Consider the following 24,954-nt stretch of genomic DNA (forward strand, 5'->3'; position numbering starts at 1 on the left):
TGGATTCCAAAAGTTTCTATATGCAACCTGTATTATGGTATATATTGTATGACAATTTTATATTTGAGTTGGGAGTCTCATTTCTTCCATCATCTCCACGGCACCTAAAAGCAGTATATGTAGGCCTACATGATGTAACCTATGGGTTATTACCATAGACTGTAGACTATTGCTCAATAAAAATGGAAATGGGTGAGAAATTATCATGTTTAATAATAAAACATCTTGGACATTAAGGGCAGTTTGCTCAGTACTGTTTAGACAATTCTCAATCCTTAATTAAGTCCTAAAGACTGGTCAGTGGCAGGGCAATAAAGACACTTTGTGTCCAACGCATGTTTACACTGTTCAATATTTGCCCTCCTGATTAATGTATGCTCCTGTAATGCCTCCTGTCATTTTAAGGACTTTTACTTTGAAGGTTGACCGGTATTCATATTTTAACTGCACACAGCTTGCCATTTTTCTGGAAACGTTTTATTTTTTTGTGCATGCAGGCTGCCTGTAAAAAAAAATAAAAAAAATAAATAAAAAAAGACTCCAACATACATTGAATCTCGGCGAAAGGCTAATTCACGTGGTACTATGATAACTTAGTTAAAGGGTTCATAACCCCAAGTAGCGCCTGTCTGCCCGTAGCTTCAGCCGCTGTAAAGGGGCGATCTTGGCGGGACTGACGAGCCACTGTTTCATATGAACTCGCCGTGTCCTTCCAAACGATTAACAGGCTTGTTATTAACTGATGATGGCAGATAGGATGAACTTCTCCGGACGCGCTCTTATCTTTATAAAACAGAACATGCGGTAGTCTGATGCACTGATATGATGCATGTCTACATTGAATTACTCAAATTAATAATGCCCTTTCCTCGGAGGCATAACAAACGCACGGGTCGCATGTTTGATTCATAGACTGTATGGGTTGGATGTCACATTGCAGCGTGCGACGTGGTCTGCATGGTGACATTGTGGCACCATCACACAGGACCAATAGGGCACATGGCTGCAATGGTCCCCAAATACTGTATTTCAGCATTGAATGCCTTAGTAATGCATTACATTCAACAAAACAGAATGGGCAATATGGTCAGATGGTAGGATGACACAAAATGTTCCAAGATCACCTTCCATAATGAAAAACTAAACTCTTTATTGGAGCATAGCATGTAGTTTTTGTCAATAGCAGGCCCACATATCTCCAAATAAAAAGGCTTGACATATCACTGACAAAATAGAAAGTGCTGCGTAAAATAATTGCTAAATTGCAGACATAGTGATCTTACATAAACACATGATTCTTTCATTTTGCTGTAAGGATCTGCACAAATGAGAGCAGCATCACATTTTTTTCTCCAAATGAAATTCAGACAGTACACTACAGTATACAGGCCCAGCATGATGCAGCCTTGAAAAAAAAACTCAAACTCAACGTAAAACTTATCAGTCTGATACAAACTGAGAAAGAGGCTCATGGAATCAAGGTTAGTATTCATCCAAGTTATCAGCTTTGGGGATGGCAAGGCCTCTGTCCTTCAGGGCCTGCATTTTGACTTTGTCCGTCTCCTGTTTGGCTTGCTGCTGCAACCGTTGCTCCTCCAGAATCTCTTCAATGGAGACCTGCTGCAGGACTGTGTCGCAGGGCTTATCCACATCCTACAGAGACAGGGACAACATTTCATCGGTCACCAGACTTGTGAAAAACTCATCACACATTTTGTACATCAGCAAACTGTTCACTCTTTCCTCCCATAACAACTTCAGATTAAAGCTTAGCACAGGAACCTTTAACATTCAGTATGTAAATATTTTCCTACTGATTTGGAGTTGCCACTGTTAGCCAACAGTAATCATCCAATATCTCACCAGATAGACCTACATATGAAAAGACACTTTATTAAAAAAAGACACGATATCTGAAAATGCATCTGTACTCAACCACAAACCCAGCCTGCATGCAGACTCAATCTCCTCTCACAACTCCCTTTTTTCCAGCAATTAAAACATAAATGAATTAACAGTGAGTGATAAATGAATAACAAAATGAAACTGAAAAAGCAAATGAGTGTAATTATCTGGCTACCGCAAACCTCTCCGACCACAAAAGATGTGTAGCACTGAGCCTGACAATAGTGTATGGATGCCTTGTGTCTGATAAAAATAAAAATGTGATTACAAAATCATGCGCTATGATGCCCATAACTTCTTTACATCCATTGTTTGTTGATTACATGAACTGCTATACTCGCTTCATGCTGTACATCCTCTGCTACTGTAGAGGCTGTGCTGCTGTCAAAATGCAGATTTGTGACTCAATGTATGACACATATTTATGGAGGGATGGGTAATGTTTGAGCTGTGTCCAGGCCGGTCTTATACGGTCACTGCACAAATTCACATAGATGCATGATGATTAAAATCAAATATTCTAGATGTTTCAGTCTCAAACTCTTTTTTAATGTTCTGAACAAGAAGTTTATGCAAGATTCCCGGCCGCCATTGTAGTAGTAGGAGCGCGGGGCAGCAGTGGCTAAGCATGAGTTACATTTTTTCTGTAAGTTTCAGATATCTTAAGATGCTTTTTGTTTTGTCTATTTTAGAGTACATCAGCATGGCAGATGGATTAATACGTTTTCAAAGGTTTAACTGGCCATAGAGGCTGCATAAACCACATCTCACCATCCCATTTTCCATGTACCAACACAGCTTATTCTGCATCCTTGTTTGCAAAACAAGCTGTGTTATAATTAATGAGGCTGATCTTGTAACATTAAAAAAGAAAAAAGGGCAGATTAAAACATCCAAGCTGTTGTATTTACTTAGTTCTTAACCACCCAGAAAGATGAAAATATAGATGTTAGCTTGGGTTAATAAACTGGCTTCATAAACATTATGTTCACTTGTTGTTTCCATACAAACTTGTTTGGATCCTTGGCCACATGGTTATGTAGATCTTCACTCCAACACCCATTTCTACATTTAATGTCATGTGTGAATGACATCATTTTGATTTAGGCAAATTGAATGTTGTTGAATCCCACTTCATATCATTTCAGCTACAAACGAAACACACACAGAAATAAAACGAGGATATTCCCACTTACTATCTCTCCAAGCAGCACCACATTCTCTCCTCTCACAATGAATATTCCTCTGGGGATGTCACCGAATTTTTTCCCCACATGGATGCGCTCAACTGTTTGATGAAAAACTAAATTGGCTGGGGACACACACACACACACACACACACACACACACACACACACACACACACACACACAAAAGAAACAGGTTAAAGAAATAAAATGCAGGATAGCAAAGAAAGAATAACATTTGTAATGTTAAATAAAAACACCAGATGGTGGGAATCGCATGGACATTTAAATTGAGCCTCTATGGATGTAGCTCAAATGCTTCGGCTTGTCTTTTGCACCCTATGAGTAAAAATAAGTGGGAGATAATTAAATGAGATATACCAAACTGATCAATGCTTCTGAGGTAACCGATCAGTGTTCTGCCATCGCGGAGCAACACCAGGTGCTTCTCTGCAAGATACAACCAACATAAGCATGTTTAATTACAACATTGAAAGGTCACGAAGGATCCAGTTTGTATCAGACACGATGCCACATCTTTAAACGATATATCCGCAAACCATCTCTCTCTACGAAGGAGCGGATCCTCCGACTTACTGTCGATGTCGTCTATGAGACTTGCTGTCCCTGGTACGTAGTTCATCTTGGGCTGTTTCTTTTTTTTACTTGCTTCGTGTACCTTTATGTAACGTCAAGCCATGAATGTTTCAAAATATGTGTCTTTCAAGAGGAGTACAGGAAGCGTCTTTATACACGCCCGGGATAAACTTCCTGTAGTCGCTTAACCCTTTGGGCGCTGCAACCCAAATTAATGTCAATTCATTATCTTTTTAGGACCGGTGCTTCAATAAAACATATTTAAAAAATGTAACACCAAAGACAGATAGTTTTTGAAAATTAAAATAGAAGTTCATATTAAAAATAATAGGATATTTAATGACGTGTTTCCCATTGGCTAATAGCGTCAACTGACGCACATGCGACACCAAAGATCGTATACGAGGACAGTGACAGATTCGGAACAATTCAACACTTTCGCTTGTGTAGCCATACAATTATTCAAATGTAATTTGATCTTTCATTCAAACACAAGTAAACGGTCGACCTTCTGCATGATCTCACATATTAATGCAGCATGAGTAAAATGTCCCTATCTCCGTAAAGAGGTTCGTGGTGCCGTAAAAAAGCAGCAGAGTGAGAGCTCTTCACTTTTACGCGTTCCCTTCGTTAAAGCTACAGGATCGCACGCGCTTTGGTGCCATTCCATCATTTCCTGATTCCATTCAGACGATCTCTACTTCTGGAGAAACGGCAGTATTGTTGTTTACAGTTTGGACTAACCGACGGCTCGGATAAGTTAACGTTAGTTTTAAGTTAACGGTTTGTCTTTTACAATGGCAGTTAACAGGACTGCTACCGCGGAACGCGCTTAGCGTGATGCATCCTCATCAAATGCAGAAATCCGGCTGGCCCTCGACTGGCAACTCGGAAAATACTAACGGAAACTGGAATAACACCATGGTAAGTGGTGGACACTACTTGGACAAATCCACAGCATCTGTCCTCTACCACTCTGTCACTGTTTGAGCGTGCCTAATTATTTTAAAACGACCTGACTTTGTTACCCAGGTAGCTCGCGTTACGGTACTAGCCCATGCTAGGAGGACGGCTAACGGAGCTAGCTGGCATTATGTAATAGTTACTGCTTATACTACTTGTTCAGCTGTCGCCCGACTTTGTCACGTTTATGTGGACGTGACGACACTGCTGATAGTAACGTTAGAGGTTACTGCAGTCGTGTCACATCGTGCACGTTTTGAGAAATATATTTCCTCAAATATTTACCGTGGCCTGTTTTCGGCTAGCTCTACAGTATTTATCTGTTTTGTACTAAACGGGTTCAACAAGCAGTGAATTAATTATTCTCACCGTTTAGTCAGTTGCTGCATTTTTCCGGGAAAGGCGGTTGTGTTGAAAGCATGTGGTTTACAGATTTCTGTTAGCTTGTTTAAATAGTACTCGTGCAGCTCGAGGACAGAATATATTCTCTCAAAATAACTCTCCTGTGTGATCTTCTGTGTTCACAGGACGCTCCTCAGTATCCAGGCTACCCCTCACACTACTGGTATCCCCAGTCTCATTCCACAGGACACTATACAAATACCTTCCCTTCGGGATCAGAGGTTCAGCCACAGTACAATCAACAGGTACAGCTCACGATGCAACATAACCTGGCCCTCTACATCTGAGGGGTTACGGTAGCAGTAAATCTACTCATCATCCTTAAGTCTCTTAAGTGCTTTCACCTTTCCCTCACATTGTCCCAATAGTCGGCTGTTATGCCGTAACAGTAACATCACCATGATACAATTACACACAGGCAATGGTATGTCCGATGATTCAGACCCGCTTGTGCTTTCCATGTAGGTAATACCTGGAGGTTATCCAAATGGCCATGGTGTCTACAGCCCAGCGCAGAGTCAATATCCAACAAGTGGTTTCCACCCATCCAACCCTTTCTACTGTGCTGATAGCCAGAGACCGGCTCCGGGTCCTTATCCTAACCAGGGCTGTCCTGCGGAGCAGAGCAGCGGGCCATCTGGGCAGCCGCACTCTCAACATCATCACTATCCTGGTCCACACTGTCAAGGGGTGAGTTCCTAAATGCGCACCATTACCAGATGTTGGATTTGCCAAATATAACATGACTATTGATTGTCTTTGACTGTGACTTACACATAAATGCAAAGTGATAGAAGTAATAAAACACTTTTTCTTTTTTCTCTGAACCAAAATTACTTTCTCACACAAAATAAACAAAGTACTTTTGGAAATACTACATATATCTGTCTTGCCTCTACTCCCAGGGTCCTGGATATCCTCCTGGGGTGTACCCTCACTACAGTGAAGGTGGTCATGCAATGCCTTCAAACCCCCCATACCCCACCGGCCAGGCTCTTCACCCAAACCCTCAGGCCGATGGTTGGGCGCACTCTGGTGCATATGCCCCCCCACAGCAGCAATGGCCGACAGGCCAGCAGCCTCCACAAAACCACTACGGAAATCCAGTCCGTCCACCGCATCCTCCAGCATGGCCGGGGACTGGAAGTGGTGCTCCTCCACCGTACCAACCCAAGGTATGAGTCTGCATCCACTGTATTTCAATGTGGTTTTTATGATTTTATTTGATTTTTTTTAATGATGCAAATGGAAAGAGAGCCAGACATAAGACTGAAATAAAACACTCAAATTAGTATTATCTCAGGAGTTGATTCACTTTAAAACTAAGAAAACTGGATCATCGCACATGTCTTGATCTGAATTTTATGAATAGGAAAATGAAATAAAAAAAAAAAAACTTTTCAACATTATTTTTGGGAATTTTGATTTTTAATGCTCAGACATTTAGTAGAACAGCAATACACTGATGTGACTCAATGAAACCACATTTAGAGAATTAGATCTCAGAAACCAAAATGTCAAGTTTCACCACAGTATAGTCATAGACTATTTGATTAAGTCAATACAATACAATGGTGTGTTTGTATGGTGTTGAGCTTGAGGATTATGAAATATCTTAACAATCTTTTGTTTTATGTTGCTGTAGGAGCAACAGCACCAACGTGCTCCACAAGTGGGACCTAAACCCAGGCCAACCCCATCCCTAAATCCCCCCAATGGAAAGCCTGCTGAAATAAGTTCACCTCCCCAAATGTACAACAAAACCGGGAGAGGCGAGCCTAATCCTTCGCAAGGTGAGCCCTCGGCCCCCGTCCAGGCTCCAGCTCCAGGCCATGCTGGACCTCATCCCCTGAGCGATAGCCACGGCCTAGCTAAGGTCCAGCAGGTCATGGCCAGAATGCTACTGCTCCAGGAGGATGTTGATGAGTTTGTTGGCAAAAAGTCAGACAAGAGTTATCGGTATCTGGAGGAACTGCTGACCAAAGAGCTGCTGGTGCTGGACTCTGTGGAGACTCGGGGACAGGAGAATGTCCGGCAAGCCCGAAAGGATGCTGTACAGAGGATCCAGGCCATTCTGGACCAGCTGGAGAAGAAAGCCTTCTGAACTGGACTTATTTACTGGTTTGTGGGTCATTACGTCTTGCTGTTTTTTTCTTCCAGATCTTCCATGGACACAATGAGGGTCAAGTCTTCTCTCTCTGAGCTGTGTTATCTTAAGGTTTTTTTCCACCACCATGATATACAATGCTATACATAAGTGGCATGGACCCGAGACCAAGGCAGAGCAATTATTGCTACCTGGAATCAACCTTTTTAAAGCCCAATTATGCTGGTAAATGTGATATGGTGGTTGTACACATAGGTGACTTTCATCCTCAGTGAGTGACTGTGCAGGCTACACAACCTGACACTCTTGCTCAGCTTCTCTTTAATGTCATGCCTTTGCCAGCATAATGCAGGGCAGAGTCACAGGATGATGAATTTAGTGCCACGCTGCAACTGTTAGTGGTCTCTAACCTGTGATTCAGATTCATGCTGTCCCTCAGAATTGTGGGGTTGGTTTCAGTTTGATCCTACGTCTTTTTTTCATTTCATAGTCTGTTTGCACGATACTGTCCTCCCCTCCGATAGAGGCCATATACTTAGTTGTCGCTTACTTCTCCATTTCTCTGCAGGAATAGGTGCAAAGCTTTCCTTTTCAATTGTGCTCCCAGCCCTGCATGCACTGTAATGTCAGACGAGCACTCAATCCAGTCTTAACATCTCAAAGCTCCTAATTGGGCCTAAAGCGTAGCTGATTAGTTCATTAAAAAAAAAAAAAGAAACTAAAGAATGCTTTCCCTGTTATTCCATCTTTTGGATGAAATTTCTTCCTGAGTGCGGATCTAGAATCAGACCTACATATGAATGCCATGTATTTTACTCTAGGAACTACTGTTATAACAGATACATAGGACATAAGGAAGTTTAAGAATTACTTGAAAATATGTTAAATTATGTTCTTTTTATCCCTATTTGAATGCTTGGAATATATAGATATATACATGACAAGCAAGTGAATTGTATTTTCAGAATTAAATGTTCCATCATTTGCTGTATGTGTTGGAGAAATTTATCATACCGTTCTCTTAGTTAACTTGTATTGCTTAAAACCTGCAGAAATGCAGACGAGGCCAACCAGACTAATTTAAAAGCTAATAAGAAATTATCTCACATCGAAGGTATTTTAGCATTTCTTATTAGCTTTTAAATTAGTCTGGTTGGCCTCGTCTGCATTTCTGCAGGTTTTAAGCAATACAAGTTAACTAAGAGAACGGTTTGATAAATTTCTCCAACAGTATGTACTTCAACATTTTCAGTAATGTTTTGTGCTTAATGACAACGTTGTTCACAGCACTTGGATCAAGTGTTTAATTTGGACCTTGTTTCTGTTTTCTGCCACACTAATACTCTTGTTATACAAATCCAGATTTGCACCATAATCTATTTTCATGTTTAGAACAAGTCAGGGTTTTTTTTGGTTTTTTTCCCTCAATCATTCATTACAAAAAAAAAGAGTGCCATATTTCAGGGGATGGTTTTATATAGTTGAAAATAAAAAAATAAATAAAAATATGATCACAAGCTTTGCATGGAAAAAAAAGATCACCTGTCAATGTGTTCATTTCCCTGTGCTGTTAACTTTCTGTTTAGATGGAGCATAACTGTACAGTTCAAGATGTAATGCATGTTTCCAACACAATATGGGAATCTTTGCCTGATAAGTATTTCAATTATTATTAAGTGAGAAAATAGCAGAGAAATAATTAAATGTCAGTATATTTTTTAAACTGTGATCAAATGAATTTTATTTTTTCTCTCACTGTTTTATATTGTGTACAAAGACGGGTTAGAAAGCAAATTTATCCAAGAAATATTCAGCTCTATGTGGATGGTGGGGACAGATAAGTGAGCGCATTTCATTCCTAAAAAGAAAATCCTGTTATAAAATTGAAGAATGAGAAATTGCTTTATTTTTGATTTTATTTATTTTTTTCTCAAGTGACAATTCCTGCATGGGTCCACACTCCCTACATCTGCCAGGCAGTATACAGGTCTTAAAATAGAAGGCTATTTTGATGAAAAGCATAACACAGGCCCCTGAGGGCTCGAGGCACATGGGCTGGATTTAATGTGAGGGTCAGATGGCTTGACGAACCTTAGGAAACCCTGTGGTGAGTACATCTGAGGCAAAGAAGCCTGAGACTAAAAACACCTGTGCCATTCGTTCTGCCTAGTTTGGTGCAGTGGTTTCCTACAGCTTGTTGGATTACTTTTTAACTTTACTCTGGAAGTCATTTCGGTAAACTACGTGGCTACAAACTGCTGCAATCTTTTTTTTTTTATGACTTTTTGTGCTGACTACTTCTAAAGGACGAGAAGTTGCCTCTTGGAAAACGGTTGTGTCACCTAAGGGCACACCACAGAAACAGCAATGTCCTATAGATCCAAGCTTCCTGCGTCCTGGAATGATAAACCTCCTCCTCGCAAAGTGGAAATTGACCTGAGTTCACCTGGCTTAGCAGTGTTTGAGTTGGAAAGACTCTTGTTTACTGGCAAAGCCATCATCAGCCATGCAGATGAAGTGTGGCCAAGGCTTTACATTGGTGACCAGTAAGTAACTAACTTTTTTTCTTTTTAAAAACTCTCGGGCCCAATCCCAACGTCCCGTCCCCCCCCCAAGACCTTAAACCCTGAACCCTCAAGGACTTACTGACGGCACCTGGCAAATGGTTGAGTGCGAGAGACTGTGAGGGCTTGAAATGGTGTAAATAGGAATGTAACAGCACTTTGCTGCAACATATCACGTTACCATTACGTCAACAATATTATGTACAGTTGTGGGTATTTATTTTATACTTTTTACTCCCTAATTTGGATGTCTTCCGGGCGCTTTCCTCAAAATGAGAAGTAATTTCAAATCTATTTACTTGTTTTTGTCAAAAAGGCTTCAATGACAAAATTAAATGTTTGATAAATTAATCTGTGTAATATAGTCTCTGCTTACTTTCCTCTGATTTTATGTGTTTTTATGTTCCATCTTTAATCCTAAATGTTTGAGTAAATGTGATTTGCCAGGCTGAACGCCCATATGCCGTCCTCTTCGTTTTAACTTTTTTACGTCTGCATGCGTCCGCTGGTAACCCCACGTTAAATGTCACATTGCTATGAATTGTGGGTAATTCCCTTGAGCAAAGTCTGCAGAAATGCTGACTTACGGAAAGGGTTCATAAAGGGCTCAAAATGTCTGTGAGAGAGCCCTCAAACACACGGTGATTGACAGTGGGACAGTCCTAAACCCTCACAGACTTTGCAAACCTGTGAGTCTGTAAGTGTTGAGATTGGGATTGGGCCTCAGACTGGCTGACAATAATGAAGCGTGGCCTTGTAACTCTGTGCTGTTTATGTTACTTTCCAAATATTCTTGTGTTGTGACAGAGATAGTGGACTGAGACCTTTTTACAAATATTGCCCAAGTCTAGACTTTGATTTAGTCCATGCGTGAAAGAGGAACTGATCATAAATCAGTTTCAATTGCAGAATGAGTAACTTAAGATCCCACAATGTGTAAAAACTACAGCTATGCTATGTGAAAGTTTGGACTGATGCCTTGCCATGAAAGCTCATCTCAGATTTCTTGATAAATTCAGCTCACATGTCTGAAAGCAACTTCAAACTATCAATCAATTGCTATGCAACAACACTTGCAAATGGTTCATCAAGAAACACCTGCAACATTTGACTGTATATTGTACCCATTGTCAGACACTGTCAGTGAATACAGAGCATTGTGCTTTTCAGACAAAGTGCAGAGAACCGGGCTGATCTATCCAAGCATCGAGTCACTCACATCCTCAATGCAGCTCACAGTAAACGCGGAGTACAGCCAGACATCTACGAGGGCATGGAGATCACCTACATGGGCATAGAGGCTCAGGACTCCTGTGGCTTTGACATGAGCGTCAACTTCCAGGCAGCAGCAGACTTTATCCACAGGGCTCTAAGCAGAGGAGGTGAGAGGACGGTTAGCGGATGCATTTAAAGACAGTCTGTTTTCAAATTGATGTTGCAATGTTTCTCTGAATTCCCAGGCAAAGTGTTGGTGCACTGTCATGTAGGAGTGAGCCGCTCTGCCACCCTGGTCCTGGCTTACCTGATGCTGAAGCAGGAGCTGACCCTCGTGGAGGCTATTTGTGCTGTGAAAGATAACCGGGGTGTCATCCCTAATCGAGGTTTCCTCCGACAGCTCATCAAACTGGATGGCCGTCTCTTTCGCACACACTGAACGCTGCCTGGTGGCATCGGATTTCATGGGTCCAGAACATAAGAAAAGAATACGACAAAAGATAGTTCAAGCATATTGTTAAAAGTATAATAATAGGAAACATGGATTTCATAATACTTGTACTAATATTGTTTTTGAAAAGGGACTTACAGCATCTGATCATTTCCTGCATTATGTTTTAATTGCCTTTAACTTGTAGTTAAAACATATTTATATTCTGTAAATTTATACGTTAAATGGATTTAAGTTTTCCATTAAAAAATGTGAATCTGATGCAGCTTTTGGTGAATGTGTGGCATTTAATTTACACATTAGTGCTGCTTGCACACAAAATCATTAATTTACTTTCTTTTGTATGGCACAGTATGATACAGAGTCTAAACTAGAGACAATAATCATCACTAACATGTTTTCGTACATGTTGCTGAAGAAAACATTGGCAGCTTGGCTTGTGCTGTCATCCTGTAGAGTCTCAGTTTGATGCAATGGTTAGACAGTAATCATTACACAGAACAAATGCAGGGGCAGAGCAAATAAGAGGTTGGGATAAAGAATAAACAAAGCCAAAGTTCATTTGCTCTGATCAATCTTATAAAAGGGACATTTCACTCCAGCCTGTGCTTCGCTGTCTGTGCTTCCACCAGGAGAAGGTATGTGGTTAAAAGAATTGAGAGAGCTTAGATGTATTGTTTCAGCAGTATGTGTTTCACATACAGGTTTAACTACTCTGCCAACAATTACAACTATGTTTGCTGTCTTGAGTTTGAGTAACAACTATGCACACTGGAATTGGAAAATCCTTTAGCGTCAAGAGTTAAGACTGTAAATGTAAATTCTTTAGAAATTACTGGATTTACTCTTCTTAACCTCTTTTTGGAGGTTCACTGCATATAATGTAATTTCAGGAATTTTAAATTAAATCCCCTACAAACTTTATGTATTTCTCAATAACATGACTTTTAGTGAATCCAAAAAAAACCTCTGTAAGTATAATTTATTTCCGAGTTTAACACTTAATACTTCTGCTGATTTGCTTCATAAGGACTGTGTGGGTGGAGTTTGATCAGATTTGACTGACAGTAAGCAAACAGCCCTACTCATCAGAATCTGATTCAAGGCACAGAGAAAAAGAAATGTATCTAAAACAACCAACACTGCAGAAAGTGGTGTGTTTATGCAGGAGCCCATCATTCATATCAAGAGAGCTAAGAAAAATTTTTCAGAGCCTTTAAATCGTCATATTTATGGTGCTTCTAGGAAAATCAGTGAATGAGTACTTCTAATAGCAAACATTGTGTAACCCAAATTAACAATGCTGCCCTTTTGAACTTTTGTCTTAGTTCACAATGATGTGTGGAGCAGTGGGTATCTGGATCTTATCAGCAGTGATCTGCATGGGGAGAGGCCAGCTCCATGAGCATGGTCACCATGCTGACCATGCTCACCACAGTCATGGCAATGGTCAGGCAGATCAAGACACTGCACTCGATGGCCGTGCCAACAGCCTCTCACTGGTGACTTCAGCAAACAAAGAATTTGCCTACCGTCTGTACCTGAAATTAGCAGCTCATGCTGACTCCGAAGGCAAGAATATCTTCTTCTCCCCGTTTAGTGTTTCTGTCGCCTTGGCTGCCTTGTCCGCAGGAGCACGGGAGGAGACCCACCGTCAGCTTTTCAGTGGTCTGGGTTTCAACAACACCTTATTGACGCAGACAGATGTAGATCAGGCCTTCCAGATGCTCCTCAAAACGACAAACAACACACCTCAGGAAGACACCAGTGAAGGGACCGCTGTATTTGTGGACAACAACTTCAAGGCACAGCCCGAGTTCCTGGAGGCCTTGAAGCGGTCCTACTTAGCAGATGGGTTCAACGTCGACTTCACCCAAACCACAGATAGTGCCAATACCATCAATAAGTACGTGAAGGACAAGACCAACGGGAAGATAGACAAGCTGGTCGAAAGCCTGGATCCTAACACAGTCATGTATCTCATCAGCTACATCTACTACAAAGGTAAAAGGTTATGTGAGATGAAATGTGATGTGGTTGGTTTTTTGGCTCATTTTCAGGTCACACCTTGAAGTTTTATGTCTCAACCATAAGTTGTGTTTTATTTTTGCTCATCGTCAAACAGGAAAGTGGGCGACTCCATTTGATCCCAACCTCACCAAGGAGGACATCTTCATGGTGGATGAGAACACCAAGGTTCAAAGTTGCACCATTTATTCAGAATGGTTTTGAGTCACAGTAATAATGCAACATCATGTATCTTTTCCATTTAAGGGACCTCACGACTAAGCTGTCATTTTTCAGGTTTCAGTCCAGATGATGAATATGGAGGAGCGTTTTGATACCTATTACGACAGGGCGATTAACACATCAGTCCTCCACCTGCCCTTCAACAGCTCTTACTCCATGCTGCTGTTGTTACCTGACGACATGTCGACACTGGAGAATGCCATTTGCCCAGCCCACGTCACCAAATGGTTAAAGTGGATGACGTCCAGGTTGGGAGAATCTAAAATCTTCCTTACTTTTTTGGGTTCTAATATGGAAGATTTGACACTGTATAAACAACTCAACTGTGTCCTTTCAGGTCAGTTATTACTGTCAGATTAATTTACTAGATGTTTGTTTATTTCCCATTTTTTTTAGGACACATGACGTATATATTCCAAAGTTCTCCATCAAGACTTCCTACACACTGAATGATGTGCTGATTGAAATGGGAATGACAGACATGTTTGGTGATCGTGCAAATTTCAGAGGCATTTCAGATGCACACAAACTGGCAGTCTCAGATGTAAGAACAGGGAGCCTATTTTATTTCACACATTTTTTTTCCTTGTCTATATTCCATCCATCTCTAATCTCGCTTATCCTCCATCATGCCGTAGGTTGTTCACCAAGCTACCCTGGATGTTGATGAAGCCGGAGCCACTGCTGCAGCTGCCACAGGCATTGGCATCACACTTCTGTCGTTCCGCACAATCCCTGTCTTGAAGTTCAATCGTCCATTCATGGTTGTCATCACTGAACGCGACACAGAAAAAATTCTCTTCATGGGCAAGATTATTAACCCAAACATCTGATGCAATAGGCATTTTGTGTTTGCTCAAGCACATCTGTTGAGTGACAAATAAAATACTCAGAAAAACCTCTTTCTTTGGTTTCCTTCTTTATGATTGAGTGTGGAACCACGCGGTTTAATGTTTATGAGTGTTTGTTTCTATACTAGAGGGTAAAATAATGAAGGGATAAAATATTATCGAAAGGCATTAGAATTTGGTATTTATCATGACAGAGATATTTTTTAATAACACATATAATGACACCAGTGACTATGTCGAGCATTTATTAAATGTGTTTAACAGCTTTTAATATAATTTGAAAAGTTGAACAAGATGGGACTTGACTGCTGCTGGACCAAGCACACGAGACACCAAAAGGGACATATGTAGCAATAATACATTTTCTGAACCTATGAGAAGAGGGAGAGGGATGTCACTTATGTACTTTATTGAGCAGGGTTGTATTATTCCATTTATTTGCCTTCACTGTATCAGAGCAACCAATTGCAGTCTCCTCACCCGACCATGGGTGGCAGCAACACGCCTCGTGGAGCCTGTTCTGCTGGAATTAACAATATTTGAGAAGAAGAAGTTTTTTTGCGTTTTGATTGGACGGCTGCAAGTTCGTCTCAGTCATGGCCGAAACAACGGGAGAGGAACCGCAAGGAAGACCGTATTTTAACAAAGAGAGAATGAAACACGGCCCAGAGGAGGAGGCCAAGCTGGAAAGGCAGCATTTCTGGAGAATAATCGATGCTTTTAGATTTTACAGGTATATTGACAAAGATTATAATACAGTACACGTCAGGTAACGACAGTTTGTGTCTATAAACGATGTCGTTAGCAAGTGACAATAGCCAAGGACAGATCACTAGGTTTGGAGGGAAAGCTGCTAAGTGAGATGGTTCACATATAGTCGAACATTGATTAGTGCTTCCCACAGTCAACTGGTATTTGATCAGCTTCCGGTAACATTTATGTCTTGATTTTCTGACTTTAGCTCTACTCATGTCATAGCACCTCAAGGTAAAACAAACATAAGTGAAGAATATTATGATGCAGCAATCGCACGTAAAATATAACGATGACAATTAATAATATATATGAACCATTTGGACTTGCGTGTTCGACCCACACTGCATCAATAAACAGTCTCAATTGCTCCCCAGATGAATGTGTTATCACTGAGGGGACACCATAAAACAACACTCTGTGAGCCCTTTCTCCAGCTTGTGTCTTGTCTTCACCTCAGGGTCCATGTCCAGGAGCAGGTCAAGCGTGCTGAGCGTCAGTTTTTGAGCCTCCCGCAGCGCCACCAGGATTTGCTGCCAGAAGTTTTGTCCAATCTGGCCCGGATCAGCCAGTGTGCGGACCACAACCAGGAGATCCTGCAGGGCATTGTTCACAACAGCCTCCACATGTTTGAGAACATTGAATACGGCGAGAGGGTAAGGGTTGGCTTACACCAGGTCGTCTACTGTACATACACAGCCTGCATACAGAAACAGTCTGTAGTGTTGTATCTTAGGCGTTTGTTGTTATTTACTCGAGGAATTTAGGTATGGGTTTTGTGTTTTCATTCAACTTGCAGGAGGATCCGCGGAAGGTGCGCCCATCTACTACGTTTGACATGGACAAGCTGAAGTCCACCATAAAGCAGTTTGTCAGAGACTGGAGCGAGACGGGCCGGGCAGAGAGAGACACCTGCTACCAGCCCATCATCGAAGAGATCCAAAGACTATTCCCAAATGACCAATAGTAGGAAGCACATATGCTCATTCACACAGACTGACACACAGACACCTGCGTGCATGCTAAGACAGTGAGATATGTGGATACTCAACGATACAAGGAAACACTTTTTCCATTTGCTGGGGTTTCAGAACATCTTGTAATAATTCTGATGATGTGACTTACTCTATGTTTTCCATGTGATATGTGCATTTTGAATATTTTATTATGTCAGTGATGTGTCTAGGGTGAGTGTGCTGATTCCGGGTGCTGGGCTTGGCCGTCTAGCCTGGGAGATAGCACGGCTGGGCTATATTTGCCAGGGCAACGAATGGAGCTTCTTCATGCTTTTCTCTTCAAACTTTGTCCTCAATAGGTACAGCATATATACTGCCACCAACACGCCTTACACAACACTTAGGGACTATCACCTTTCTATGCATACATTCTATGCAAGTTGTCTCTGCTTGCATGAGGTGTAACTGTCAATCACACTTAATTATACTTCATAAACTATGTTTCAATGATCACAAATAAAACCAGAACACATCATTCATATTTAGTTCTTTGGCAATCCATTCTGAGCTTTTACTCTGCTGAATACCACCTCCAGCCATCCACCTGTCCTCATACATTTTGACTGCTTCATTCAGGTGTGAGACGGTGAACTCTCTGACCCTGTACCCCTGGATCCACCAGTTTAGCAACAACAAGAAATCCTCCGACCAAACACGACCAATCATATTCCCCGATGTCAACCCTCAGAGCTTACCTTTAGATGCAGACTTCTCCATGGTAGCCGGGGACTTTGTGGAAGTCTACAGTGAATCAGGTCAGTTGAAGCCCTGTGGATTTTTCACAATTGAAAGAAGTAACTTTTGTCTTCTATAAAATGTCCTTTCAGGCTGAGCTTACTCCCATATTGCATAATGCCCTCAGCAAGCTCCACAAAACAATTGTTCTTCTTCCAGCGGCCTTGCATTTTACATACGCCAAAGACTCCAAAATAATTCGACCATTCTGATGTGAATGTACTGTTAATGATGAATAATTGATCACTGGTGAATTTTGCTCCTTAGCAACATTAATGATCATATATCGTCTGTTTGGGTCAGATTCCTGGGATTGTGTGGCTACCTGCTTCTTTATTGACACAGCTCATAATGTCATTGAGTATGTGGAGACGATCTGGAAGATTCTTAAACCTGGTGGAGTGTGGATCAACCTGGGTGAGTCTGCTTTAAACATTCTTTTTACAAAAATGAGTTAATATATTTTTTTAAAGAGAAATATAGCATAATATGCTGTTTGTTACAGCAAGAAATAAAAAAAACATTAGAAGAAAGACTTCACCCCAACATACTATTAACACTGATTAAAGCATATTTGTAAAAAGAATTGCCATCAACTCTTTCCACGGTGTTCAGCTTACTTTGTTAATGCTTCAATCCACTATTCTTTAAGATCTGCTATCAGACAGTCATAGAAGTAATCACATCTATGTTTGAACTGTTCTCAGCACATAAAAGAAAATAACTCAACAACCGGATGTCCCCTGAATAAGATGTTCATCAGTGTTACCGTTTGTTTTAAAGTGTTGTCGGGTGAATTTTTCTTATTCATTAGAAAGTACAATTGTTTGAAAAAGGGCTTACGGTTTTGGTCTCAGTAAACTTATCTCATTGTTTAAATGTAATGTTCCTTCAGGTCCACTGCTGTACCACTTTGAGAACATGGCCAATGAGCTGTCAGTTGAACTTAGCTATGAAGACATTAGGACAGCGATTGTTAACGTTGGCTTCCATATAGAGGTAAGCCAAGGACTTTAATTCATATTCATGGCATACAATCATTCTTGTCTTCAGAAATCTTGTTCCAGTAGTAAAACGGTATTTGTATTTGTCCTGCAGGTGGAGAAACCGTCAGTTCAGACCACCTACACAGAGAACGACCGCTCTATGTTGAGATACGTTTACGACTGTGTCTTCTTTGTGGCACGAAAACCTGTAAACCTGTACTGTAACGGTCAAGAAGAAGAAGAAGATGACCAACAACAGAGTTCTCCACCGGCCGCAAAGTCACCACGGCGAGAAGGTACCGACAGCCTAACGTGACAGGAAATCTTTTGACTAAAACAGTGAACTTAGAGGCGAAGATTAGACTGACAAAATGAAAAGAAGAAAATGGACATGGAAAGAAAAAAAATCAGTGGACATCAATTTTATATTTTGTCATCCATATTTTTTATGACGCGTATCATGGAGAACTGTGCTGAACTCCACAGGCCCTGTGTAATGTGTGACACCAGGAGAAACATCTCTAAATACTCTACATCTCTAGATACTCCGAGATGAGTCACTTACCCTCGGTTGCTATTTTGTTTCAGTGGTTTGTGTGTCAGTTACAAGCCATGAAGAGTACATTTCTTTTTACTGCGGTCCTGCCTGCTGGACTGCCCGTGGTCTTACAAATTCTCATCGCCATTGACTTTCACTGCCTGTGAGAGTGAGAGAGAGAGTGTGTGAGTGTGTGAGTGTGTGAGTGTGTGAGTGAGTGAGTGAGAGAGAGAGAGGACAGCGTGATGTTAACATTAGCTTTTGAAATCTATTTATTTTTTTTTAAATATGTTGCCAATAACTATGTCTACTCATTTCCATTGATCATTGGTCAACACTGACATATTAATCAAAACATGTTCAAGCTTTTCAAGAATACATTGTTTTAAAGTTGCAGATGACTTTCATCGACTTCTGGTTTCTAATCACACTTTGTAATAAAGCCAAACATTAAAAAAATTTCCTTCTCCAGAGTTTTATTCATAACATCGCTTTAACGCAGCTCAAGGACAGATTTAATGTGTTTTCATTTATTAAAATGTTTTGTGTGAGCTTCATGCTTGCTCATCAATTTGAAGGTAGATTACAGGTGTAAAAAAAAAAAACAATGTAGTGGTGAAGAGTCACAACACTTAATACAGTTATTATTTATTATTTATTCTCTTCCTGTGAAGTTTCAAACATGTTTGGAGTGGAAAAGGTCTTTTGAGGGTTAAAAAAAGAAAAATTAGATGTAAATCAAGTGAAGCCAATGGAATGTAAACTATCAAACTAAGAGACAAAATTTGACTTTGTAAAAAGCAAGTTGACATTTTAATAACTGACAGGGCATATAACCTACTTTAGATGGTCCCTGTCTAATGAGCAGAAGGCCCAGTATGACAGTTACAGTGTGAGAAAATAACTACATGAGCATTTGGTCAGAGTATAGTGCAGCAGAACTTGATTATAAATACTAAAGCAGGATCATGTCAGGTGGTGGTCAAAGCAGCCTGAGCAGAGTAGTTTCATCCAGAAAAAAAAGTGCTTGGTGGGTGTTTTATAGGCTAATTCCAGTATTTTTTTAGACTCACTATATACAGTTCATGTTTGATTAATTGTCAGGTAACAAAATTAATAAATATAGCCTCAGTATTCTCCCTCCACAATTGTATTCGTATGTAGAAAGAACATTAAGACGTTCATATAGGGGAATCTGAAAAAGACAGTTAATCCTCCCTTAAATACTTTATTGTTGTGACTAGTTATTTTTCCTTACAGGGTGGAACCGATGACAATAACATGGTCTGGATGAAATGAGAGCATGGATCAGCATGAACGTACTGCCACAGGAAGAGAGGCGGCTGTGGGCGGGGATAGTCAGCGGTGCTCGCTGATTGGTTATCCGGACTGCCCCGCAATAATTGTACTACCGGTGGCGAAACTGTTGAACACATCCTCGCACAACGTCGTCAGTGAAAAGCAGCTTTACTGACAGTATCAGATCCCCCACGTGTTTTTGACTGACCGCTGTTTACTAGTGCGCTGACTCATGGCGAAGAGACGTTCCGAGGACGCTCTGCTGCACGGCTCTCCCTCCAAAAGATGTCACCTTTCTCTGAGCAGCGTTGTCCTGCCGCCGGAGAGCATGGCTCCGACCGGGGGTGTGAGCCCGCCGTCCCTCCTGGCTTTGATGGGCAGCCGCTGCAGAAAGAGGCCGCACTACTTTGAAGACCCAGAGAACCAAGCAGAAGCGCCCCTTTATCGCAAGCCCGCATGCTGCGACACAAGGAAGCATGCAGCTACTCTTTTGACCCTGCAGGCTTCTGGAGGTTTCCAGGACCGTTGCAGCTCCAGCACACCCACGAGCTCCAAGAAACGGCCTCGAGATGACTGCACGGGTTTGGAGACTGTTGCTCCTAAAGCCAATGATAAAGTAAGTTATTGACAACATAGCGGGAGATTCACCGTGTGCAGCTCTGTTCAGAGAAAGTGAGTCGGTGTAATTGTAGAAAGTGTCCACTAGGCGTCACCCGTTACCCATGATATAGCGTCAACAACACTTTTAGTGGGTAAAATATGGCTTTGATTTTGTCCACATATGGTTGATGTCACCGGTGACCACCAGTCTAAAATGTTACTGTAGGCCTCTTTGCACATTTCTCTTGAGCTCAATCCTCTTTTTCTGATCACTCTCAGGCCGGTGAAGACAACGACACTGAAGATTGCACTTACAACTCCTTCCAGTACTGGAAGGTCCCCTTACCTGAACTGAACCTTTCCCTGCTGGAAGATGCTAACCATTCCCAAAGTAAAGACAAGCCTAAAGTCAAAGACTCCTCTTCTGATGCCATGGAGACCTGAAGATTACAGGTGCAAGCGACGTCTCAAACGTGATGATGAAAATGTGATGCTTCTCAGCCAATAGAGACATTAAAAAGCACATTAAGGTTGCTTGAAATGTATCCAGGAGAGATACAACAACCTGATGTCGACTGCCATAGTAGCCCTGTCAGTGAACCTTCGTGTGACTTCGGTGAAGCAACACTGAGATCTGCACTGCAGCGTACTGCTCTTACATCGGTGACCAAAACTGTGGTGACATTTTAGTAAACCTCGAGTCAGACAGCCAAGTGTCCAATTGTGACTAATACTTTTTTCTTTTGTGCTAAATCTTTACCTTGCAAACCTAGTATTTTATTAATCTATAATGTTAAGAAAATTAGTTAAGAAAAGCAGGGTACAGTTCATATCATAATCACTCTATAATAGTTTTGTGTTACTGGTTCAGAAATTGTTCATAGGTTTTATGACTGTTATAATTGTTGTATACATTAGATTAACCACTTTATTAAAGGCTTTAGTGTACGCTGTATTAGCACTTCTATTACATGTTACTGATGCACCTTTTTGCTAATCAGAGCTGATTGTATCAACCTTTTTTGTATTGACAATAGAACAGTTCTCTCTACTCCTGTGTGATTTTATTATTGTTAACTTAAAAAAAATTTCTTATCTATTTGTCAGGGTTTGATCAACAGTAAAATTTAACGAACCAGAGGGTCAAATTTTTGAAGGCACCCTTAAAGTATATACATTATGTAAGAAGCCACAATCAAAAGTTGCAGAGATATATTGTAGCAAACAGCATGCACATTACACTATACAGTGAATACACATTTAACAGACAACACAAGTAAAACCATGGAAAAGTAACGCACTTACCTGCCGCAGTCCTTGCAAGGCGAGAAATGCTCATTAACAGTCATGATTGTTTGCTGTACAGTTGATTGCGTTCTGTAAATGAAAATAATTCCTTTCCTGAGAAGAGGATATACAGTTGTGGTCAAAAGTTTACATACACTTGTAAAGAACATAATGTCATGGCTCTCTTGAGTTTCCAGTTATTTCTACAACTCTCTGATAGAGTGATTGGAACAGATACTTCTTTGTCACAAAAAACATTCATGAAGTTTGGTTCTTTCATGACTTTATTATGGGTTAACAGAAAAAGTGACAAAATCTGCTGGGTCAAAAATATACATACAGCAACATGAATTAGCAATTTTGGTGACTTAGAAAGTTGTGTCAATGAAATGAGCTTCATAGCATGGCCTCTTAACTTCTTGTGAGTGATTATGAGTGTCTACAGCTGGTGTCTTCTCTGAGGCCATTTAAATAGGGCTCATTGGATACAAATGCCCACAAATGCTACAATGGGAAAGTCAAAGCTGCTTTGAAATGGAGCCATTTCAAAGCAGCTGCAGGTCCCAAGAGCAACAGTGCAAACAATTGTTTGTAAGTATAAAGTGCATGGCACTGTTTTGTCACTGCCACGATCAGGAAGAAAACGCAAGCTATCACCTGCTGCTGAGAGAAAATTGGTCAGGAGGGTGAAGAGTCAACCGAGAACCACCAAAAAGCAGATCTGCCAAGAATTAGAAGCTGCTGGAACACAGGTGTCAGTGTCCACAGTCAAGCGTGTTTTGCATCTCCATGGACTGAGAGGCTGCCGTGCAAGAAGGAAGCCCTTGCTCCAAAAGCGGCACCTTAAGGCTCGACTGAAGTTTGCTGCTGATCACGTGGACAAAGATAAGACCTTCTGGAGGAAAGTTCTGTGGTCAGACGAAACAAAAATCGAGCTGTTTGGCCACAATGCCCAGCAATATGTTTGGAGGAGAAAAGGTGAGGCCTTTAACCCCAAGAACAACATGCCTACTGTCAAGCACGGTGGTGGTAGTATTATGCTGTGGGGCTGTTTTGCTGCCAATGGAACTGGTGCTTTACAGAGAGTAAATGGGATAATGAAGAAGGAGGATTACCTTCAAATTCTTCAAGATAACCTAAAATCATCAGCCCGAAGGTTGGGTCTTGGGCGCAGTTGGGTGTTCCAACAGGACAATGACCCCAAACACACATCAACAGTGGTAATGGAATGGCTAAATCAGGCTAGAATTAGGGTTTTAGAATGGCCTTCCCAAAGTCCTGACTTAAATCCCATTGAGAACATGTGGACAATGCTGAAGAAACAAGTCCATGTCAGAAAGCCATCAAATTTAACTGAACTGCACCAATTCTGTCAAGAGGAGTGGTCAAAGATTCAACGAGAAGCTTGCCAGAAGCTTGTGGATGGATACCAAAAGCGCCTAATTGAAGTGAAAATGGCCAAGGGACATGTAACCAAATATTAGCACTGCTGTATGTATATTTTTGACGCAGCAGATTTGATCACTTTTTCTGTTAACCCATAATAAAGTCATGACAGAACTAAACTTCATGAATGTTTTTTGTGACAAAGAAGTATCTGTTCCAATCACTCTATCAGAGAAAAATCAGAGTTGTAGAAATAACTGGAAACTCAAGAGAGCCATGACATTATGTTCTTTACAAGTGTATGTAAACTTTTGACCACAACTGTACAGATGTGATCCAGCTATTGATCAGCTCAATGGCATCCAAGCCCTGCTGTTTCCAGCTAGGTGCCAACTACATAGTGGATTCTGAAATTATTCAGACCTCTTTGTAATGTAGATGTAATTTTAGTCCATCAATCTTCTCTCAATAACCTATGATAAAAGTGAAAACATGTTTTGTTTTTTTAGAATCGTTTGCAAATGTATTAAGGTTCAAGGTTCATTTATTGTCTTTGTACAACACATGGTTGCACAACACAATGCAGAGGGAGTCCCTTTATGTCAAACAAGAACACAAACAAACAAACAAAATGGCCCGTGCATTCCTGTAGTGTATGTTTTAAATTTGCATCAGGAGGAATGTAAACAGATTTAAAAACCAAAAACTGAAATCTCTCATTTACATAAGTATATAGTACTCTTAATTTAGTACTTTGCAGAAACCTCTATGGCAGCAATAATAGCTTTGAGTCTTCTTGGGTAAGTCTCTGCAAGCTTTGCCACCTGGATCTGGGAAGTTTATGTCATTCTTTCTGGCAGATCCTCTAGAATTGCCATCTTCAGGTCTCCCCACAGATTTTCTATATAGGGTTCAAGTCCTGGCGTTGGCAGGGCCACTAAAGGCCACTCCAGCATTGTCTTGACTGGATGCTCTGGCTCATTGTCTCTGCAGAGGATGCTTGAAGCTCTCCTAGAGTGACTGTTGGGTTCTTGGTCACCTCCGTGACTAAGACTCTTCTTGCCCAGTTACTCAGTTTTGCCGGACAGCGAACTCTAAGAAGCGTCCTGGTGGTTCCAAACTTCTTACATTTCACAATTATTGAGGCCGCCGTGCTCCTGGGAAAACTGAAAGCTTTGGAAATATTTTTATACCCTTGCCCTGATCCAAGGCTCGAAAGTGAGGTTTGCAAGTTTCCTATCAACTGCCAATTCATGGCCTTTAATTGCCATCAGGGGCAAGCACTTTTAACAGATAAAAAGTAAGCACAACAATCAGCCACAAAATGCATACATTTATAATATTTGTTGCATTAGTGATAATAAATATTGAAAAGCAACCAGGATGCACTTGACCACAAACTGGAGTAGGATGGCAAAGGGTCTGAATATTTTTCTGAGAAAATTCTAAAAACATGTTTGTCATTTTGGGTTGTTGAGTGTAGATTGATGGGTAAAATGTCAATTTTAACCAATTAAAAATAAATCTACAACAATAAAATGTGCAAAACGTGAAGGGGTCTGTATATTTGCAGTTGCTGTGACCCTCCGGCAGTCGTTATGTGTGTGTGAGTGTGGGTGGGTGTACGTGTGTACCTGAGAAGGGGCTGACAATAAGACACATTTTAAGTATATAAATATATATATACGTATATATATATATATATATATATATATATATATATATATATATATATATATATATACACGCTACCTCCTGCATGTGTTGACGGCTCTGGAGGTGAAAGAGTCCTGCATGTGTGTGGAGGAGGAGGAGGTCACGGACTCCTCGAGGCTCCTGGCTCTCCCTGCTCTTTGGACCTG

At 40.9% G+C, this 24,954-nt stretch overlaps 6 protein-coding genes across 6 annotated transcripts; 5 read left to right on the plus strand and 1 right to left on the minus strand.

Annotated features, from left to right (window-relative positions):
- Window positions 1–1,130: 1,130 nt before the first annotated feature.
- On the minus strand, window positions 1,131–3,847 carry lsm1 (LSM1, U6 small nuclear RNA associated). Its single transcript, XM_068702878.1, has 4 exons — window positions 3,690–3,847; window positions 3,474–3,542; window positions 3,102–3,217; window positions 1,131–1,653 (listed from the first exon to the last, which is right to left on the minus strand). The coding sequence occupies exons 1-4, from the start codon at window positions 3,733–3,735 to the stop codon at window positions 1,483–1,485; spliced, it is 402 nt and encodes a 133-aa protein (XP_068558979.1). The 5' UTR covers window positions 3,736–3,847; the 3' UTR covers window positions 1,131–1,482.
- A 470-nt stretch (window positions 3,848–4,317) lies between these two features.
- On the plus strand, window positions 4,318–8,194 carry bag4 (BCL2 associated athanogene 4). The gene is made up of 5 exons (XM_068702876.1): window positions 4,318–4,613; window positions 5,180–5,299; window positions 5,520–5,744; window positions 5,960–6,229; window positions 6,700–8,194. The coding sequence occupies exons 1-5, from the start codon at window positions 4,530–4,532 to the stop codon at window positions 7,156–7,158; spliced, it is 1,158 nt and encodes a 385-aa protein (XP_068558977.1). The 5' UTR covers window positions 4,318–4,529; the 3' UTR covers window positions 7,159–8,194.
- Window positions 8,195–8,954: 760 nt separating this feature from the next.
- LOC137866772 (dual specificity protein phosphatase 26-like) lies at window positions 8,955–11,542 on the plus strand. The gene is made up of 3 exons (XM_068702877.1): window positions 8,955–9,707; window positions 10,896–11,107; window positions 11,186–11,542. The coding sequence occupies exons 1-3, from the start codon at window positions 9,529–9,531 to the stop codon at window positions 11,377–11,379; spliced, it is 585 nt and encodes a 194-aa protein (XP_068558978.1). The 5' UTR covers window positions 8,955–9,528; the 3' UTR covers window positions 11,380–11,542.
- A 445-nt stretch (window positions 11,543–11,987) lies between these two features.
- On the plus strand, window positions 11,988–14,543 carry LOC137867367 (serpin A3-5-like). Its single transcript, XM_068703928.1, has 6 exons — window positions 11,988–12,029; window positions 12,720–13,395; window positions 13,517–13,587; window positions 13,696–13,889; window positions 14,038–14,185; window positions 14,280–14,543. Exons 2-6 carry the CDS (start codon window positions 12,726–12,728, stop codon window positions 14,472–14,474), a joined length of 1,278 nt encoding a protein of 425 aa, XP_068560029.1. The 5' UTR covers window positions 11,988–12,029; window positions 12,720–12,725; the 3' UTR covers window positions 14,475–14,543.
- A 524-nt stretch (window positions 14,544–15,067) lies between these two features.
- Window positions 15,068–18,973, plus strand: carnmt1 (carnosine N-methyltransferase 1). The gene is made up of 8 exons (XM_068702875.1): window positions 15,068–15,225; window positions 15,706–15,901; window positions 16,045–16,211; window positions 16,420–16,560; window positions 16,838–17,016; window positions 17,300–17,413; window positions 17,892–17,995; window positions 18,095–18,973. The coding sequence occupies exons 1-8, from the start codon at window positions 15,089–15,091 to the stop codon at window positions 18,296–18,298; spliced, it is 1,242 nt and encodes a 413-aa protein (XP_068558976.1). The 5' UTR covers window positions 15,068–15,088; the 3' UTR covers window positions 18,299–18,973.
- Window positions 18,974–19,927: 954 nt separating this feature from the next.
- Window positions 19,928–21,470, plus strand: wu:fa19b12 (uncharacterized protein LOC560551 homolog). Its single transcript, XM_068703751.1, has 2 exons — window positions 19,928–20,435; window positions 20,699–21,470. Exons 1-2 carry the CDS (start codon window positions 20,052–20,054, stop codon window positions 20,861–20,863), a joined length of 549 nt encoding a protein of 182 aa, XP_068559852.1. The 5' UTR covers window positions 19,928–20,051; the 3' UTR covers window positions 20,864–21,470.
- Window positions 21,471–24,954: the final 3,484 nt, after the last annotated feature.

Source organism: Cebidichthys violaceus, unplaced genomic scaffold (genome assembly GCF_023349555.1).
Source record: "Cebidichthys violaceus isolate CVI_PGR_0920_01 unplaced genomic scaffold, fCebVio1.0.p SCAF_9, whole genome shotgun sequence".
Classification (NCBI taxonomy): domain Eukaryota; kingdom Metazoa; phylum Chordata; class Actinopteri; order Perciformes; family Stichaeidae; genus Cebidichthys; species Cebidichthys violaceus.

Coding starts and splice junctions, on each gene's coding strand:
- lsm1 (XM_068702878.1), bottom strand. CDS start 3,735: ATGAACTACGTACCAGGGACAGCAAGTCTCATAGACGACATCGACA. Junction 3,543..3,689: donor TCTCATAGACGACATCGACA/GTAAGTCGGAGG, acceptor TGTATCTTGCAG/AGAAGCACCTGGTGTTGCTC. Junction 1,654..3,101: donor TGGTGCTGCTTGGAGAGATA/GTAAGTGGGAAT, acceptor CTGTCTCTGTAG/GATGTGGATAAGCCCTGCGA.
- bag4 (XM_068702876.1), top strand. CDS start 4,530: ATGCATCCTCATCAAATGCAGAAATCCGGCTGGCCCTCGACTGGCAAC. Junction 4,614..5,179: donor GAAACTGGAATAACACCATG/GTAAGTGGTGGA, acceptor CTGTGTTCACAG/GACGCTCCTCAGTATCCAGG. Junction 5,300..5,519: donor AGCCACAGTACAATCAACAG/GTACAGCTCACG, acceptor CTTTCCATGTAG/GTAATACCTGGAGGTTATCC.
- LOC137866772 (XM_068702877.1), top strand. CDS start 9,529: ATGTCCTATAGATCCAAGCTTCCTGCGTCCTGGAATGATAAACCTCCT. Junction 9,708..10,895: donor AGGCTTTACATTGGTGACCA/GTAAGTAACTAA, acceptor TGTGCTTTTCAG/ACAAAGTGCAGAGAACCGGG. Junction 11,108..11,185: donor CAGGGCTCTAAGCAGAGGAG/GTGAGAGGACGG, acceptor CTGAATTCCCAG/GCAAAGTGTTGGTGCACTGT.
- LOC137867367 (XM_068703928.1), top strand. CDS start 12,726: ATGATGTGTGGAGCAGTGGGTATCTGGATCTTATCAGCAGTGATCTGC. Junction 13,396..13,516: donor CAGCTACATCTACTACAAAG/GTAAAAGGTTAT, acceptor ATCGTCAAACAG/GAAAGTGGGCGACTCCATTT. Junction 13,890..14,037: donor TTAAAGTGGATGACGTCCAG/GTTGGGAGAATC, acceptor CATTTTTTTTAG/GACACATGACGTATATATTC.
- carnmt1 (XM_068702875.1), top strand. CDS start 15,089: ATGGCCGAAACAACGGGAGAGGAACCGCAAGGAAGACCGTATTTTAAC. Junction 15,226..15,705: donor GATGCTTTTAGATTTTACAG/GTATATTGACAA, acceptor TCTTCACCTCAG/GGTCCATGTCCAGGAGCAGG. Junction 16,561..16,837: donor TCAAACTTTGTCCTCAATAG/GTACAGCATATA, acceptor TGCTTCATTCAG/GTGTGAGACGGTGAACTCTC.
- wu:fa19b12 (XM_068703751.1), top strand. CDS start 20,052: ATGGCGAAGAGACGTTCCGAGGACGCTCTGCTGCACGGCTCTCCCTCC. Junction 20,436..20,698: donor CTCCTAAAGCCAATGATAAA/GTAAGTTATTGA, acceptor GATCACTCTCAG/GCCGGTGAAGACAACGACAC.